The sequence below is a fragment of the Trichoderma ghanense genome, assembly GCF_004382785.1.
Source record: "Trichoderma ghanense strain CCMA-1212 chromosome Unknown scaffold_13, whole genome shotgun sequence".
In the NCBI taxonomy this organism is placed as follows: Eukaryota; Fungi; Ascomycota; class Sordariomycetes; order Hypocreales; family Hypocreaceae; genus Trichoderma; species Trichoderma ghanense.
The window spans coordinates 613,002-631,158 of NW_027395676.1; the positions used below are offsets into that span (position 1 = coordinate 613,002).

The 18,157-nt window shown below is 55.4% G+C and overlaps 4 protein-coding genes across 4 annotated transcripts; 2 read left to right on the forward strand and 2 right to left on the reverse strand.

Moving 5' to 3' along the window:
- Positions 1-56: 56 nt before the first annotated feature.
- CCMA1212_008860 (Serine/threonine-protein kinase nak1) lies at positions 57-2,570 on the forward strand (the record flags this gene model as incomplete). The annotated part of the gene is made up of 1 exon (XM_073705969.1): positions 57-2,570. One exon carries the CDS (start codon positions 57-59, stop codon positions 2,568-2,570), a length of 2,514 nt encoding a protein of 837 aa, XP_073555603.1.
- An 832-nt stretch (positions 2,571-3,402) lies between these two features.
- On the reverse strand, positions 3,403-4,333 carry CCMA1212_008861 (Small COPII coat GTPase sar1; the record flags this gene model as incomplete). Its single annotated transcript, XM_073705970.1, has 5 exons — positions 3,403-3,743; positions 3,842-3,907; positions 3,991-4,030; positions 4,201-4,304; positions 4,327-4,333. The coding sequence occupies 5 exons, from the start codon at positions 4,331-4,333 to the stop codon at positions 3,403-3,405; spliced, it is 558 nt and encodes a 185-aa protein (XP_073555604.1).
- A 1,234-nt stretch (positions 4,334-5,567) lies between these two features.
- CCMA1212_008862 (uncharacterized protein) lies at positions 5,568-7,082 on the forward strand (the record flags this gene model as incomplete). Its single annotated transcript, XM_073705971.1, has 5 exons — positions 5,568-5,571; positions 5,716-5,933; positions 6,032-6,220; positions 6,276-6,587; positions 6,960-7,082. The coding sequence occupies 5 exons, from the start codon at positions 5,568-5,570 to the stop codon at positions 7,080-7,082; spliced, it is 846 nt and encodes a 281-aa protein (XP_073555601.1).
- On the reverse strand, positions 5,712-7,847 carry CCMA1212_008863 (uncharacterized protein; the record flags this gene model as incomplete). Its single annotated transcript, XM_073705972.1, has 1 exon — positions 5,712-7,847. The coding sequence occupies one exon, from the start codon at positions 7,845-7,847 to the stop codon at positions 5,712-5,714; it is 2,136 nt and encodes a 711-aa protein (XP_073555602.1).
- Positions 7,848-18,157: the final 10,310 nt, after the last annotated feature.

Here is an 18,157-nt window from a genome sequence, read left to right on the forward strand (position 1 = left end):
TCTGATAGCGATAACGACACGAACGACGACATACGACGCCCTCGCCTCCTCCGGTCATGCAGCCCCCCTACGCCGGCAGCCTCCCCAACGGCTTCTCGTCGGCGCCCAACTACTCGGCCACCAAGCACAAGGCCATTGAGGATGCCCGTGCCGCGCAGGCCGTCGTGCTGCGCGAGTGCGCCGAGGCCGGCCGCGAGGTGCCGCCGTACAAGCTGCTCGAGCTCATCGGCAAGGGCAGCTTCGGGCGCGTGTACAAGGCCGTGGGCACCAAGACGAGCCAGCTGGTGGCCGTCAAGGTCATCAGCATCGAGGAGGGCGACGGCATCCAGCCGGGGGCTGCCGATACGCTGGGCGACATTCTCAAGGAGGTCAACACGCTCAAGCTGCTGAGCAACAGCGGCGCGCGCAACGTCAACGCCGTCGTCGACACGCAGCTGGTTGGCCAGGCCGTCTGGGTTGTGACCGAGTACTGCGCCGGCGGCAGCGTCGCGTCGCTCATGCGACCCACGAACGGCCTGGCCGAGCGCTGGATCATCCCGATATTGCGCGAGGTCGCCGAGGCGCTCTTCTGGGTGCACAAGCAGGGCATCATCCACCGCGACATCAAGTGCGCCAACGTGCTCGTCACCGAGGCCGGCGGCGTCCAGCTGTGCGACTTTGGCGTCGCCGGCATCATGGAGACCAAGTTCGACAAGCGCAGCACCATCACCGGCACCCTGCACTGGATGGCCCCCGAGCTCTTCGACCCCCACGTTGCCTACGGCATCGAGGTCGACATCTGGGCCTTTGGGTCCATGGCCTACGAGATCGCCAACGGCCTGCCGCCAAACGCCACTGCCAGGATCAACATCCAGCAGTTTGGCGCATACCTCAAGCAGCATCGCCCGCGCCTCCAGGGCGACCGCTTCTCCGACAACCTCAAGAACCTCATTGCCTTCTGCTTGGTCGAGGACCCGAAGCGGCGACCGCCCATCGAGGACGTCCAGCGACACCCGTACATCTTCAACACGCACGACCGATTTCCCACCGTGTCTCTTGCCCGGCTGGTGGCCGACTACAAGCACTGGGAGTCTCAGGGAGGGAGCAGGCAGTCTCTCTTCTCGGCCGGTGGCGCTCAGGGGCCGCGCAGGGAACGGTCGCCCGTCCGCCAGAGCGGCTGGGACTTTGGAAACTTTGACGAGGTGGACGAGCTCATGTTCCAAAACACGGCCAAGCCACGCCCTGCCCCCGAGTACTACCCCAGCGTTGCCTCTAGCCCTGAGAACACGGCGCGGCCGATGCAGCGTCGACGCAGGCGTCCGCCCCCGACCATGAAGGAACTCAAGGCGCCTCTGGAAAAGGTCTTTGATCCATACACCATCACCAACTACGGCGACGCCTCGCGGGCCTGGTACGGCAGGATACCGATGCCACCGCCAACGTCGGCTCCGCCGCCATCGCAGAAGAAGCCCGAGCCGAAGCCCAAGCCTGAACCGCCAGCACCCGCTCGAGAGTCGTTGATCGACCTCGACCTTGCGTTTGACAGCGACTCCGGTCCCAGCAGGATGGCGTCCAGCCTTGACGAGGAGACGATCAAGCCAGCCACGCGGCCCATCTCGATTGACTTGAGCGGATCCGTGGATGAGCGCCGCAAAACCCAGGATTGGGATTTCCCAACCAAGCGCAAAACGCAGGAATGGTCGTTTTCAACAGCAGACAAGCGGGACACAAAGGAGTGGAAGTTTCCTTCCACCAAGCGCGAGACCCAGGACTGGACATTCCCAACCGCCGAGAAGCGGAATACGCAGGAGTGGACCTTTCCCACGGAGGAGAAGCGAAGCACGCAGGAGTGGACGTTTTCCACAGCCAAACGCGATACCCAAGAGTGGACCTTTCCTGCCATGACGCCCGTCTCGGCTCTGTTTGCCCCCCAGTCAGACCCCTATAGCGACAATGAAGATTTCTCGAGTGATGCGCACCTGCGTCCGCCGCATCCATACGACGACGTGGGTGCCTCGACGAATCGGGATTCCGCCATGAGCCTCATCGACCTCGATGCTTCCCTGGCAGACGATGGGGGATACGGCGCGCCCAGCTCATTCACCCCAAGCTCGCATATACGGTCATCTGATTCGGTCCACGGATCCCTGTCATTTGACCTGGAGCTCGATGCCGACACGGAGATGAACACTAGGGAGCCGTCCCTGTACATTGACGACGACATGGAGTCTGTCCCGTCCCTAACGCGGCAGCTGAGCGACCTACAGAGCACGCCCACGACTCCCGACGAAAGGCCACACAATCAATGGGAGCCGTCCGGCCTGGGCATCATGACGAGCGCCCGCAACTCCGTCATGTCGTCTCTCCCGCCGCTCCCGAACGCTCCCTCTCCAAACGTCCTGCAGGGCCTGGGCACGCAGGAGGATCTGAAGAACGAGCTGCACCACATGATTTCGAGCATGAGGGAACATCTCCAATACGCGAACGATTGGCTGAGAACATTTGATACCCCGACGCAAGAAGAAGACGACAATGGAGAGCGTCACGATGGAGAGGATGAACGGGAGCAGGAGCAGCAGGTAACAGCATAGCAAGCGTAGCATTTGCAAAGTCTTTTTTTTTTTTTTTTTTTGGACATCTTGTCGGTTTTGTTCCGTCTTACACCAGCATCATCACCATATACCCCCTTGCGCGCTGATTGAAGAAGAGAAGGAGACAAGGAAGGAAAGGGAAGGAAAAAGAAAGGGGGGGGGGAGATCTTCAAATGCCAAATTGGTAAGAAAATTCGTGTGCTTTTCTTGTCGTCCACGAACAAATGCTCTATGATATAATGAACCGAAAAGGAGGGTTTATCTTGTCTTTTAATAGTAGTTCAAGGCAATGCGGTTGCTTTTTTTTTTTTTTCTCTTTTCTTTTGGCTTGGTTTTTTTTCTTACCTTCTGAAATAACTCAGCATTTAGGTTGGGAACCGTGTCGTCCTTGAGAGGATTGTCATCGGCGGTCTGTTTTTTTTTTTAGAATTGATGAGTAACTTGATCTTTCTTGTACTCATACAGAATTGGGATAAGGGGCGGTGTGATTTACACTTGAGCTCTTCCTCCTGTAAGAGGCTTTCGGGGACTGCAATATCAACCATCTCGTAGTTGTTGCCGGATGAGCATATATGCATCTCTCTGAATCCTATCAACTGCAAAGTGCCAAATCAATATTGGCAGCAGGGAAAAGGAACAGTATGACCATATAAGCAACGGATATGAATTTAAAAAACCAAAAGTTTCGCCTAAAAGAGAATGCTGAGTCTCATCGAATACTCACGACCCAACGCCCCAACATCTCCATCTCAGACATTACCTCAACTCGTCAGACGACCTAGGAAAAGCCCTCCCCTCATATCAAACATACATCATTTTCCATCTCTTCCCTTTACACGTAATTGGACAGCCACCTGATACCATCGCCGTATCCCTGTCGCATCACCACGGAGCACATGAAGAGCTCAATGGGTCGGATGCCCTCGAGCTGCACCCTGCCCTTTCCGGTCGTCTGGTACAGGCCCAGCTGGTGTCTCAGCTCGTCCTCGGAAACAGCGTCGGGGTGGTCGATCTTGTTGCCCAGGATAACAAAGGGGACCTTGGAAAGCTCCTCCATGGACAGGAGGGCGTCGAGCTCGGCCTTGGCCTCGGGGAATCGCTCGTGGTCCTTGGCGTCGACGAGGAAGACGACGCCGTTCACGTCGGGGAAGTAGTCTCTCCAGATACGACGGGCTGCGTGAGAGATGGTAAGCATGCTGTAACATGTGGAGGATCGGAGATGCCGAAAGAAATAGAAATTGGATCAAAGAGCAGAGAAGAGAGAAACGTACCTTGCTGGTGACCGCCCAAGTCGAAAGTGTTGAATCGAACATTGCCAATGGCAAGCTCCTCGGAAGCTACAAACCAAGTCAGAACCCTTCCAACAAACCTCATACATCCAAACCCCCCCCGCGGCGGCAGCGGCAGTGGCAAAACTTACTAGGGTGGAGAGTCGGTTGCAGAATAGCAACTCGGTCGTTCTAGAGAAGCACCCCATCACGTTAGAAACACTTGCAAGCTTCTCAAGTACCATGGCAACAAATCAACCGCGTGCGCGCAAAAAGAAGCCAGCACATCCCCTCGTCGCAGAGAGGAACATGTTGTTTCGTGGTGCATGTTTCGGGATCGATGTCGTTGTCGGCAAACATACCTTGAGCATGTGAAGCAACGTGGTCTTTCCGGCATTGTCGAGGCCCAGGAAGAGCAGCTTGGCGTGTTTGTTAAGCAGACCCAAAGACGACAAGACGTCGTAGACTAATCACACGACGAAGAAAACAAAACATTGTCAGTAACTGCATGCCTCGTTCGAGATTCAACAAAGGATCGGGATCCCGCATGAGGTAGCCGCAGAGTGCACGCGGAAGCTGTTGCACCCCTCCGGATCCAATGGGGCGCCGAACGGAAGGGAATCCAAAGGCGGACAATACATACACCAGTTGACGATCCACATGACGGGCGATTGGATTGCTCGAAATCAAACAAGGATGCGAAACTTGTTCTCGTGTATCGAATGTCCGTCAAACGGAATTATGCTGCCGTGCAGGGAGGGGAGGGAATGCGCAACGAAAAGAAAGAAAAAAAAAAGGCAGGGAACGATGCCTGCAGAGGGGGAGAGAAGGAGAAGGTTGTCTGTGATGATGTCGATTGCAAGACTAGAGTGGGATCGGAAAGGACAATCATGTGTTTTACCGCCTTGGCTCTGGCGCAGCGTGGAAGGCAAGGGAACGGTGCGACAAGGGGCCACGTGACGTGCCTTGTTGCTCAGGCATCCAAGTTCTCAGACTTGCTTGGTTGAGGTCAGTGATTGCATGCTACGAGTACCTTGGTGGGTGATTGCATGGCCTTTGCTGGGAAAGGCGGAGAATATTCAGGAAATGACGCTTCCGTAACAATCTCCAACAAAAACTGCACCGATTCATGGACAGGATGGCATGCAGGATCATGGTCGCAAGCAAGATATCGTGCCTCCCTTTCCGGCTGCGTGTTCGCGGGCTGCGCTCTGGATTACGTGGCTCAACCCTCCCTCCATCCCACTCACTCACTGCTCGAGTACTCCAAGTCGCCATCACAGGAAACTCCGAACTACCACTTGAGGCATCACAGCAGATAAATTTCAAGTCAGACAAATGCATTCGAAATCAGTGTCATTACTATCTAGAGTAAGACGGCATCTTGTGCCTGCCTCCAACGCCAGCTGAGTTCCGCATCCCAATGCGGCTCATGGTGTATCCTAAAAGCAATCAAAAAGCCTTCCCGCCTTCTGTGCCCAAAGATGTACTGTTTCCAAGTATGCTTGCTTTCCGCTGCGAACAGCAAAAATCCAAAACGTCTGATATGAGAAAAAAAAGGTTATGTACAGGAGCCGCCTCAAAAAGGGTCAGGCTCCGGGTGAAGTCATGTAATTATATAAGATAGAAAGTCGTAAGAGTCGTCAAAAGGAAAGACAGGAAAAAGGACGACAAAAGGAAGAGCATCGGACGCCGGTCTAATAGGACTCGCCCATAAGCGGCTGCGGCCATGAGTGTGTACGCCGCCCATCAAATGGTGGGACTGTGGAACCCTTTGCCTATTGAAGGCTCGCTCAAACTCCTCCTGATGCGTGTTTATGCAAGTAAATAAAGGTGGTAGAAGCCATCAAAAACTTTTGGAAGAGCTCTCTTTTTAGCACGAGAGCACGTAGTTGCCCGGGTCCTTCTTGCCGGCCATGAGCAACCCAAGCTCCCGCATGCGTTCAGCGCCGGTGCCAGGGAGCGGCTTGCGCTCCGGGATCTGCCCGCGCCGGGCGCGATCGCAGTACTTCTGGAAGAACTTCTCCTTGCGGCGAAGGCGCTTCTTCTCGAGGCCCTTGACGATGTCGATGGCGGTGCGGATGTGCACGTCATTGTCAGAAGAGGTCTTTGAGCCCTTGGGCTGTTTCTGGTGGCGGAAGATGGCCGCGGGTCGAGGAAGGGATTTGGTATGGGTAAGGACGGGGTGGCCAGCCAGCTGGAACTTGGCGTGCGCACCCTGTCGCGGAGTCTGAATGGGAGTCGCCACGGCCATCGCCTTGGGCGCGGGCGAGCGAGCTCGTCGAGGCGATTGGCGGTCAAAGAGCGGCTTGGGAGAGCGCGCGCGAGGCTTGGGGGCGGGAGAGCCGCGTCGCTTGGGAGGCGGAGAACGGAGTCGTCGGGGTGACGTGTTCTCGCTCTTGCGCCTCCTTCGAGCGCGGTCTGTCTCGTCATCCAGATCCTCCATGGCTCCGTGGACCCAGGCGTGATCGTCGCTGTCAGGAGCAGCGGCGTAGACATCCTCGTCATCCTCTTCCTCAAGGTCCGAAGCCGGGAAGCTGGGGTCAATGTCTTGAGGAATGATGCGGAGCTTCTCGTTTCTGCGGGCGGCGAGGCAGGAGAGGTAGGCATCCTCAACAGGGCGATCTTCGTCCAGCGTGCCGCAGACGAAGTCGGTGCTGTCGGGCAAGTCTGGAGCCTCGACTTGAGGTCCGATGGGACGGGCCTTGGATCTGCGACGGCTGCGTCGAGAGCCAATGGAGGAATCCGAGTGTTGCTCGGTCATGGAGAGACGGCGAGCCAGGCTGTGAGTGACCTGGTGGAGGGCAGATGGGGTACGGCCCGGCGTCCACAGGATCATGTTCTCGTCCTCGTCATCTTCCTCGTCGGAATCAGCGAAGCCGGTCTCTTCATCAGTGTGGTAACCGTCAGAGCCATCATCCATCTCGTCTTCGTCATCCTCTTCGTCCTCATCCTCGTCCTCATCCTCGATGTCAAGGACATCAAGCTCATCATCCTCGTCCTCATCTTCATCCTCATCATCGCCCATGGCGGTCTCGGCCTCGAGTTCTTCTTGCTCTTCTTGTTCGGCCTCCTCTTCGACTTCAGCTCCCAGACGGCGAAACAAGTTCTCCTTAACCAGAGTATCGGAGATGGTAAGCTTGGCCTGGGTGGAGTCATCTTGGCGAATCCAGTCATCCTCGCGAGCCATACCACTGGCAAACTCGTGGAACTGAGAGGCGTCCTTGATGAGCTCCGTGGATGAAGCGCGGAGGAATCGGGGTCGAGCGAGCGCTGGCTGAACGGGAGAGGGCCGAGGAGAAGTGGGAAGAGGATGGGTCATGCTTCTCTTGGGAGTGGAGGGCTCGTAAGGCTTGGTGGAAGTCTTGTGCGAGGTGGAAGGACGAGCCGGGCAGGCGAACTTGATGCATCGCTTGGGGGCTTCCTCGGTCAGAGGAGTCTTGACCTTGGGAGGAGAAGCAGCTGAGGGAGCGGGTGCAGGAGCGGGAGCGGCTTTCGGTTGGGCCTGGGGCTTGGCAGCACAGGCAAACTGAATGCATCGCTTTCGGGGAGCCTCCTTGGCGGGTTCCTCCGCTCGTCGGGCGCCGAAGAAGCCAGCAATGAGGCCGGGCTTCTGGTCGTTCGCTCCCTGGTGCAAACGGAGCATTGAGAGATCCGGGAGCGGAGGGCTGGGAGTATTGGTTCGCGAAGGGCTGGTCATACCAGTATCACTGGTCAGATCAGCGGTAGAAGCAATACTCGCATTGCTCACGACGGAGCGGCGGCGCTGGCTGGCGGTCTTGGTGGGGTGGAACACTTGGCCGTCCTCCTCGTCGGACTGCCCCAGGATGGCCTGGGTCAGAAGCGAGGATGCGACCTGCTTAGGGCGAATCGGCGACCTCTGGAAAGGCAGAGGCTTGGGCGTGGGCATATACAGCCGGAGTTCTGGCGGTTCGTCGAGGTCCTCGACGAGATCTGATTCTTGGGTCGCCCACTCGGGAGCTTGTGACGTTGAAGGAAGAGTTGCCATGGTCGATGGTGTTGTTGGCATTAAGGTTGTGAGGGTATATTCAGCGGTGGCGGGTGGTGAGTGAATTTTGAGCAAGGAGGTCGGCTTGCTCTGAGGGTCGTTAAGATAGTCCAGCAATAGCAACAGAAGATGCCGTTGAGTGTCCCGACGCTGCGGTCACAAGAGGACGGACGAGACGGCCGGACGAGTCGTCAAGGATGGTTCAACTCTGGAGGGGCAGGAGGATCTGTGTCGTAGCAGGGCAGAGCGTGTAAGCCGACACGAGGCTTGCAGCCGGGGCGAGAACGAGTTCTCGTAAACAAAGAGTTGTGTCCCTGAGGACGGCGATGCTATAACATCAAAGACAACATGATCAATACCTAAGGAGTGAATTCAAGGTAGTGTATGTGAAAAAGAGAAACAGAAAGCCGCTCTTGGGGCCTGCGCGTATGGTATAAGTGTGAGTTTGAGGCGGGCGGAAGCCCAGTCCACTTTAAAAAGCAGCGCAAAGTGTGGTGATCCGGGGGGCCAGACTGCCAGGCCGAATCAGCGCTGCGAGAGGGCCAGAGAAAAAAAGGGTCCTGCAGTTGGCGGGTGTGCGGCTATAGCAGCAGAGGAGCCCTTCTTGGCAGATTCCGGATGACGTCCGTCCAGATGTGGCGTGGGCGGACCTGACACGACAGAAGCCGGGAGGTCGGTAGGGGTGTGACGAGGCGTGGGCGTAGACGGCCGATGCAGGGATCTGCGATGTTTCGATGCTTTGGGCGATGGATTTGGTCAAGAAGTCGATGTCTCAGACAGGGTCGTTTGTGACGCTGCGCGTGTGCTGGTTGTCGACGATATGAGCATCTGCGAAGCAAGAATTAATAATTATTCGTCTGCCTGGTCTCGAGGCCGCCGAGACACAGCGAGAAGACAGCGAGGCCGCGGAGGAGGGAAGGAAATTTGCGAGAAAAGTCCAGACGCCGCCACACACACACACAGTACATACAGTAATGGAAAGCAGCGAAGAAGCAAGACGATTCTCGCACCCAGCGAAACGGGTGAGGGATAATAGAACTTGATCTGCCGCCACTGCAGGCTAGCACCGAAGCATCCATGTCCACGGTTCCTTGTGCCTCGCTCTTCATACGGAGTACAAGCGCACAAAAACGGGGGGACTGGGGAATCGAGGGGATTTCGTGCTAGTACTAAGGGTACGAGTAACAAGTAGCAGGAGGAGATGGAGATGCCCTCACCAAGCCTGTCCGTGGAAGCACTTTCCCCCCGTAGGACCCAGAATGAATGGAAGCCCATACAGTGCGAGAGCTCGTTCAGGCACCCGGTGGGTTCTGCCTCGTGCCACTCTGGAACCGTGCTGAAGTCGGAGCAAACCTGGATGGGGGGCACAGTGTGCGGGCGCCGCAGCTGCAACGGGCACCGGTCACAGCACAGAACTGGGGGGGCACAAAGTCACAAGCACAGCACAGCAGCACCTGAGCACACCAGTTCACCAGCAGAAAGAAACAGAGAATTCGACTCGCAAAGGAGGAAGAAGATTATGTGGGGGGTTAGAGGGAGGTGTGAGTGTGTGGCTGTTAAGGGGGGAGTGGTTCGCAAATGGCTGTTGATACTCATAACAGCAGGCAGAGCAAGGAGCGAAGCCACTGATGAGCTTTGATTCAGTGAGTGCCAGTGGACTCGACTCCAGTGAGTGGTTTTTCTCTTGGCGCGCTGGGCCAATTTCGGTCGCTGCGGCCAGTGTCTCTCGCAATTTTTTCCTTCTGTATGTTTGTTTCTTTTCCCTTCTCGGCAATGGCTTGGCCGTGGCTGAGCGCCATCTGCAGTCGCCGGCGGCAGGGCTTTGCTCTCCTTCTCAGAGATCCCATCAAATTGCTCGCCGGCGACTGGCCAGCGCCGTCTTAGCACCAGAAACCGAAGTGGCCTTGCCCTGTACTGAATTGTACTGCAGCGGACCGGCGACACCTGCTGAACTGGGTACAGTGCCAACAGTTGCCTCCACCGCGAATTACAGTAGGCCAACACCGTGCGGGTCACCTTGGACGGACGGCCGAAATTTCTCAAGCCCGCCGCGCTCGACGCAGAAAAAATTGCAAGGGAAACCAGAAAAAAATCGATGTGGGCGAATAGAAGCACGATCAAGCCGGCCGAAGCCAGCGACAAAGAATCGCCCCAGCGGCTAAGCCCAGAAGAACCGAGGGACGTCCTGAGGCAAGGCGTGCCCCCCCGTTGTCGTCATGGCGCGGCCGAATGGGCCAAAAGGGCTCAAGCTTGGGTTTCTCGATTTATCGATTTGTTATGGTTGTTACGGCAAAAAAAAAATGCAATGGATGGTGCATCACAGCTGGAACAGGGCAGCCGGTGGTGGAGGGTGAGAAAAGTGAGCTGATGATTGATTGCCATCCACCTGAATCCCATCCAGACGGCCAGACTCATGCCGACAAAGTCCATCCACCCATCCCTCCACGACGCAGAAACAGAGCCAAGTCCATGAATCAATGAATGCATCAATCAAGGGCTCATAGGACGGGTACGCGTATGAGACGTGAGAGGGAGAGGCCATCATCACTGCTACCTCCTGCTGCAAAATTACCACTCAATGATGCACACCAGGTCCTCGTTGACGACCAAGACGGGACAGGCAAACAAGAAACGGCATTCCTCACTCTCCATCCATCCATCCATCCCTCTGCCGCTTGGCTTCCCCGCTCGCATCTGCATCAACACAGGCAAAAGCAACGAGAGGCGTCGACGTCCCTTGTCAGGGGTGCCGCACAACAGCTTGCTGCACGAGAGCAAAAGGAGCAGGCAGCTTTTCCCATTTCTCCCGTGGGAGATCTCAGCTTTCGCAGCAAAGCTCCAGCACTAGCACCATGTGAATCGATGTTGCAATCACGCTACAGGCATCTGAGCCCGTCTCTCATTGCTCCGTAGCGGCATCCCCCTCAAAAAAGCACCAGCGCTACATGGTTCGATGGGCAGTTCCCCCCGTTACATGCAGCTCGTTGCTGTGCTGTGCTGTTGTTGTATTCCCTCCCGCGAGGTACCTTACTAATCTTGTAATTTCCGCCTTGCCTCGTCGTCTCAACCGAGGGCTGGACCGCCTAGGTGTCTCACAGATTGTCGCTTAACTGCCCTGCCGGCCATGCTCTGCGGGCCTCATGTTAAGCATATATCCTATGAGACATGTTTCTCTGCTTCCTGCGCAGAAAATGTCCCAGACAAGGCGGATGGATACGAGAATACGAAGCCCTGGTCCCTGCCGTACAGTGTTTCAAGAGCACTTCTTGCTGCTGCAGCTTGCAGTTGGTACACCGCATTCCTTGTGTGATACGCTTCAGCACGGGTACATAAGGCCATCGAGTGTTCTATTCCTCACAATTCGGTATCAGCGCCACTCTCATTCTCGTGAGCGCTTGTACATGTGCATTGCAAGTAAGGGATGATGCTCGCCATACGGAGTACGCGGTTGTCAAATCTCACCTTGCCGCCAAAACTGAGATCTCTTTCCTTGGCTTGCTTGGCAAAACATCCAATATCCAATAACATCTGCACCACCCCAAGAAAACACAGGCCGCGATACGCTGACGCTGGAATCTTGGTGACAGCCTCCATCTGCAGTCATGTGAGGCCCGGCAGTACGAGTCACTCGGCGCCAAGCACCAAATGGCATTGGAACGCATTCTCCCGTCTCCCAGCATACATAGGTACAGCACTTCGTACGGTAAGATTCCCTTCTTCATGCAGAACAAGGTTCTCATTAGCCGCATCATGATGACGGGAGGCGAGCAAAGAAACAGCCCGCTAGGCTTCCCCCAATTCCCCGAAATCGCCCTATTATTAGGCTGGCAAGATATTGCCTCATAGTAAAAAGAGAGACGAGCGAACCCATGGACCCTTATTACTTCGCAAATGTTAGCGCGACGGTGCCAGGGATGTCGATTGGCGCGTCAGCTGGGGGGAGATGCTTGCTTGCTCATCCTTTTCATGTGCCGCAGCGGCAGCGTAGAAAAGGGAACCTGGGCTGAAGCTGAGCTGTGCTGTGCTGTGCTGTGCGCCATCACAGGAGGATCGCATCACCCTCCGTGAAGCGAGAAGAGCTGGGGGCTCCGCTCACAAGGCACAGGGCGGATGGGACATGGTCCGACAACTTCACCGCCCGTGCTGCCGGTATGATGTTGCAGCTTGAAGTAAGTTTGTACTTGTGATGTGTACTGTACTGTACTGTACTGGAGGTCAGCCCGTGCCTGCTGAACATTCTTCGAACGCTGATGGAAACAAGAGACGCGGGAGAATGAGTTTCGAGTCCAGCAAGGATGATGCTCATTGCCTTTCAGGGGAGCGTCAGCAGGCGAGGCTCACTGCCGCGTAAAGTAACACCCAGAATGGCAACAATGGACACTCCATGGCTCATCAGCATCAACATATAACCGACTGCGGAAATGCCATGTTGCCATGCCCACGATGTGCTGGCTGGCGATGATGCAGCTCAGCTGCGTGATCAGAACAACTCTGCCTGATAATTGACCAATCAGTCTCGGGCTGTGGCATCTTGAGGCGTCTCAGAGGATAAAGGCCAATCAAAGCATGCGGCTTCATTCAATCGTCAAATCAGGAGATGCATCCTCCGTGCATGTACGAGAGGAGCATGAGTGGCATCTCGCTACAACTCGTTGAGCCTTCCATACTGTGAGGGGACTCCTGGCCACACAGCCGAGGGAAAGCCGCGCCAGCCAGACTTGTGCAGCTCTGTTCTCACTGGTTTTGTACTAGCAATCCCTGCCGCGCTACCGCATGAGTCGCACTGTATCTGTACTCTGTTCCTGAGCGGCCCGCGTACGCCCAAAGCGCCATATCCGAGGTCTCTCCACAGTACGGGCGTGCTTAGGGCTAGCTCATGCGCATCGTGCCGTTGAAGCGAAGCGCGAAAACGCCACTGCCGCGTTCGGAGAGCTGTGGCAAGGGCTTCAATCAAAGATGCAAGCTGCAAGCACGCAGCACGCAAAAAACGCAGCTAGACTACTAGCAGTCCAGAAGCCGCGGATATTGCAGGAACACGACTCGTTCAGCTTGGATGAATTCCATATTACTATGTGGCTTCAAGCCCAGCCTTTCCCACGTTGTTCCGTTTCCCATCCCAATGGCTCGGCCTTGCCGGCGTTTGTCCGGCTTCTCCTCATTCCAGCCTCAACCTGTAATACCGTCGTCAGAATTTCGAGGCCGAACGACTCCGTCTCCATGGAGCCGAGGCTGTCCATGGCATCGCATCGCCCCTTTACAAGCATTTCCTTCTTCTGCGTCCCTCTCCCACACCCCGGGAATCCCGCTTACACAAGGGGAGAAAGTGCGAGACAAGCTGGGTTTAGTGCTGTAATAAGCCGACGTGCATGAGGCCCTACTGTGATTTCGATATTGCTATGCAGACAAACTGCTCCTTACCCCATACTGTACATTCAAGTAAAGGGGGAGATGGACGAGCTGTGGTTCGCCGTCCTTGTCACCGCGTGGCGTGCTGTCCGAATATTTGGCGATGATCAAGTCATGCAAGGACGAAAGCATGTCTGTATCGCGCCAACATCGCACAAGCAACCTCGAACAGGGCGATCACAGCAGAATTGCGCCAGGGTGCCAACAAGCCGCCTGTCAAACAATGGCAGCGACTTCGAGGCGATTCTCGCACCCAACGGGAAACAGTTTGACAGGAAAAGCAATGGCAACGGGCTGGCTCATGACTCTAGAAGGGTCGATCAGGTTGCTGGAATGCAACCCCCCCCTTTCGACCCAAAAAGGACCACCCATAATATCCATGCGGCAGCCAACCTGGACGCATGCGACAATCCCAGAGTGACACGGCAAACGGAACCACGTTGCCTTCGCGTATCATGTATCCATGCTCCGGGGCCCATTCCGAGCAGCCAGAAAGCTCGTCAACGTCGGGCTGCATGCAGCGACCTCTTAGCTAAGAGGCTGCAATTTGGGCGTTGCCTCGTTGCCTCGTTCGCTCATTCTGCAACTTGAAGTGGCATGTGTCCCGACACGGGACACAGGGGATGACACTCATACTGCTCGTACCTGCGATCCCACTCGGCGTCTCCAGAAGTCGACATGACGAAGAAGGAGGGGGAAACAAACAGGACACGAATGGCAAGCTACTACTACTAAGGTATTACCGTTGGTGCCGGAGCCTGCAGCTGATCCCTTCCGGGAGCTGCGATCTGCCGCCACATCCGCCCTTTTTGCACCTGCACCCTCAGATCGGCAGGAGGCCTTGGGCTTGGATAGAAGAATGGCCTTCCACATGCTCCCAAAAGTGGACAGCTTCGTCATACAGTATGGAGGGGGACGGACGGGCAAGCCATTGATACCGAAATCACATGTTTCCAGTGAACGAGCAACAACGTATGTGAGCCCAACTGTCGCCACATTGTAAACGAAGAGGATGCCAAAGTCGAGAAGGAAGAAGCCAGAAAGCCGGGCAGCGGGGTGTGCTGGGAAAAGAAGCTTTCCCATTCATCCATGGCATCGTCATCAGCGGCCGTTCGGGGTCAGCAGCCCGCCCAGCTGGACAAGAGACGGTCCAGCGTTGAAACCAGCCCAGCTCTACGCCAGAATGGGCGTCGAGCCCGACACGGCCAAGGCAGCTCCCCCATGAGATTTACCACGTCGCTTTGCGCGGTTCGCTCCCCCCCCAATCTTGCAGACGCTTCGTCGGAAAACGACGAGTCGAAACCCAGCACAGGTACAGCAAAGACGCTAAGGTTGGTTCGAAAATACCCCACGGCTCAGATGGGCTGCACAAACCCCGCAACATCCATCAGTCGTTCTCTCTCTGCGTTGCGCTGCTGTGCTTTGACTGAATGTGCTTGAAGTGTGTGACGGGGCCAGTCGCGAATGAAAGGGGAACACGGGCTAGAGGAGATGCCGCGTTGCTGGGCTGCTGTGCGTCAGGATACGCAGTCCGTCAAACAAGCAAGCCCAGCAAACACGACCCGTCGCCTGTAAGACGCCCAAGCACGCGTTACATGTACGCTGCAGGAAATTGAAATGATGCCACATTGTTTGGCCGTTCGGCCGTGCATGCTGCGCAGCTTGCTTCGAGGTTCTACAATTATGACTGGCAGCTTGCGGCACTCTGCTCCGTGTTACATGCCTGAAGCTGCGAGGCCTTCCCAAAGCGTCGTCGTACCTCGATCCAAGGTCTCGCGATATATTGGCATGCATGCACCTGATACGCCATTCTGGATGTAAAGGGCCCCTTTTGGAGTGACTGCAGCCAATGGAAGATGTTCTCAGCGATGGGGGGGACATTGAAGCATGAAGTCGAGCAAGGGCTCTCTCTCCTCTCCTCTGCCCCCTCTCTCTCTCTGTCGCCTTGACCACAGGCCAGTTCTCGGGCATACGGGAAATGGCTCGCGGGTCAACGTCGGCCAGAATTGCATGCGATCCATCTCAGCACGAAATAACGCCTTTTAGCCTCAGGCATCATCAGAAAGCCTCACCACCAAATCCTATGGGGTCTCTTATAGAAGCGGTGAGACTTCATCAAGGACCGCGCATGATCCAATGGGTTCGCATGAACCCCTGGAAAGGCTGCCGGAGCTGCCTTTCAGCAGCCATTTTCGGCCGCGCATATAATTACGGAGTCGAAATAGAAAACTGACCATTCAATGCTTGCCTTTGCCGCAGCTCCATTCGTTGTTCTCTTCCGTCCAAAATGATGGGACGGGCTCTGGCGGAGCTGTGCCTCCGTAATAAGATGCCCCCGTAGTCCAAAAACTACACGGTCGGTGGGTTCGTTGCAAGGTATTCCTGGGAACAATGGTTGCTCCGTGAACCCGTAGACAAAGCCGATACAGTCCTTGAACGGGAAACTCTTGAAAAGGGAGTGTTGTTGGATGGAGGCTTTGATGCGGGTTTGACACGGTCAAATTGCTCCGTCCGCCGTACTGACGCCTACAACCTGGCCGTTTGGCTTCTGTCGTCTTACCCAGTTCGTGCTTGTGAAGATGCAGTCTGATGTCTCGCTTGCTTTCTGGGTGCTGTGGAAAAAAGAGAGACAGCCTTGGAGCTCATGCGAGGTTATCAGGTTGGATAAGCCATCGTTGAGATCGCTTCCGAGACGTCCCTTAAGGTTAAAGAGAGACATCAGTACGACTCGATACTGAGACACTCATTTCTCAGTCAAAGTGCCAAGTATAGGTGAGACAGCATATCACTGCCTGTAAGCTTAACATAGGACGGCCTCGACTGGTCATGATTCAGAACGCAGAAATCACCGTCTTACACATGTTCTGTCTGGGCGTGTCAATCTGTCGAACCGCATGTTGTCAATTGCCCCTCGACGATTGGCCAGCAACAGCACACCTCGACTGAGACAAGCCAATGGCAGCGTAGATGTCACCGAGAGCAACTCCCGTCGTTGAAGCTAGGGATGGGGCCAAAAGCTTTCTCGATCGATTGCTCCAGAATGGCTCCAAGCTCTGCAAATTTTGTTGATGGTCTGGAACATGGAGGTCGGGCGCCAGTTTTAGCCGCCTCGCCTGTTGTCGGGTCTTTTGATGCTTCCTTGCTTCTTCTACCCACGGGGGCAGACATAGTAAATCCAAGTACACAGTGTTGGTGTAGATGGCCTCTCCTTTCCGCTTTAGCCTCACAAGCCAACCGCTAGCTCGGTGTGACGACCTCTTCTTTCCGCTGAAAATTGTTCCAAAAAAAATTTCTTTTTCCTTTCGCGCTTTCGCTAGTAAAACCATCGCTCCGATTCCGATGGGGGGGAAGCCAGCCCACCGAGAGAACAGACCGGCCTCTAGCGGGTTGAGCGGGTTTTGTTGGAGTACGAGTTAGACAATGATCGCGGGATGAGGGAGGAAAAAAAAAAAAAAAAAAGTGTGCAAAGGACACGAAATTGGCGCACTGCGCGCGCTTGTGGTTGGGGAATCTCGTTCTTTTCGGCGAGATTATGCTGGTTTATTTTCCTTTTCTCCTTCGTGGTCCACATTGAAGGTGAGGATGCGGTACCCCATGCCTGCACTCAGCTCGTCTCCATTTACACGCATGAGAAGTCGCTCACCGGACTGTACTCCGTACTCGTACTGAGATCAGTAAGAATCTCTCGTGTACTGAGATCAGTAAGACCCTCTCGTATCAATCCAAGGGGCCCATATTAGACTTGATCGATACGGGAGGCGGCATGTCGTCGTACCCGTAGTGATATCCTTGGCTGTATCAGACTCTGTCTCCCTACCGAGACACATTCAGAGTCTAGACTCCTCGTCCCTCCAATATCAAGCAATGACAACTCGACGCGAAGACACCCTTTTCTTGGCACTTGTGTGAATCATGTAACCTTACACGACAGTTGACATACTGCGCAGTCGCACACCCTGCGAGCACTCATGGTGACACCGCAGCAGGAACACAGCAGAGCGATAACGGAGTCGAGGGAGAGACTTTAGGCGGGAGAGAGCCAAACTGTAAAGCCACCCGAGACGCCATAAACCCCTTCCGATACCACTGAAGCCGCACCTGAAGAGTCGGGAGGGTTGGCAGTATGTCTTCTGGACGCTGCTAACTGGAAGCCACACGGCGTTCTGGGCATTCTACGCCGTTCGCGCCCGTCCGTGGCACCCTACAGGCTGCAAATACCAGCGTGTTCGGGATGGCATAGCGTTGACTTGACTGGACCATAGATTTGGTGGAGGTCATCATCGGATGCCCAAAGACATGAGCTGAAGATTCAAGGGGCGGGGTCTGGCTGAAGGCAACGTTTCTACCATCATCGTCCGACATCCGATCCATGGAATTGGTGTGCCGTACATCCCATGTCCAGCATCGGTTTCCTCGGAGCTGTAGATCGTTTGGTTGCTCGTCTTCACCGTTGAATGGCATGTCCCATCTCGATTACCAGTGGTTCGTGAGAAGGATGTCGCATGGAGCTGAGCAGAGCCCAATGGAAGCAAAACGGTGCAGAGCCACACGTCGTATACAGAGCCCAAACTCGGCACTCTCGTGCTGGCTGCCCCAAGTCCCTCCGAAATATTCTCGTATGCAATTTCAATCTACTTCGTATGAAGTATAGGTTTTATTGACCGTCACTGCAAAGACAGAATTCTTGATGTCTTTTTCGTTGGCGTGTCAAGCGGCGATGCCTCGTATCAGTGACATTGCTTCCTGTGGGGGCAGTTCGTATAATGCTATCCTAGGCAATTGGTTAGCTTGCGCGAAGAAAGTGAAGAGTTATCGTCGTTGAAGCAGCTTTGAACTCGATGTTTGGCGGGTCATGACTGTGAGCGGCAATGACGGGGCATCTTTCCCCAAGGCAAAACTCAGCC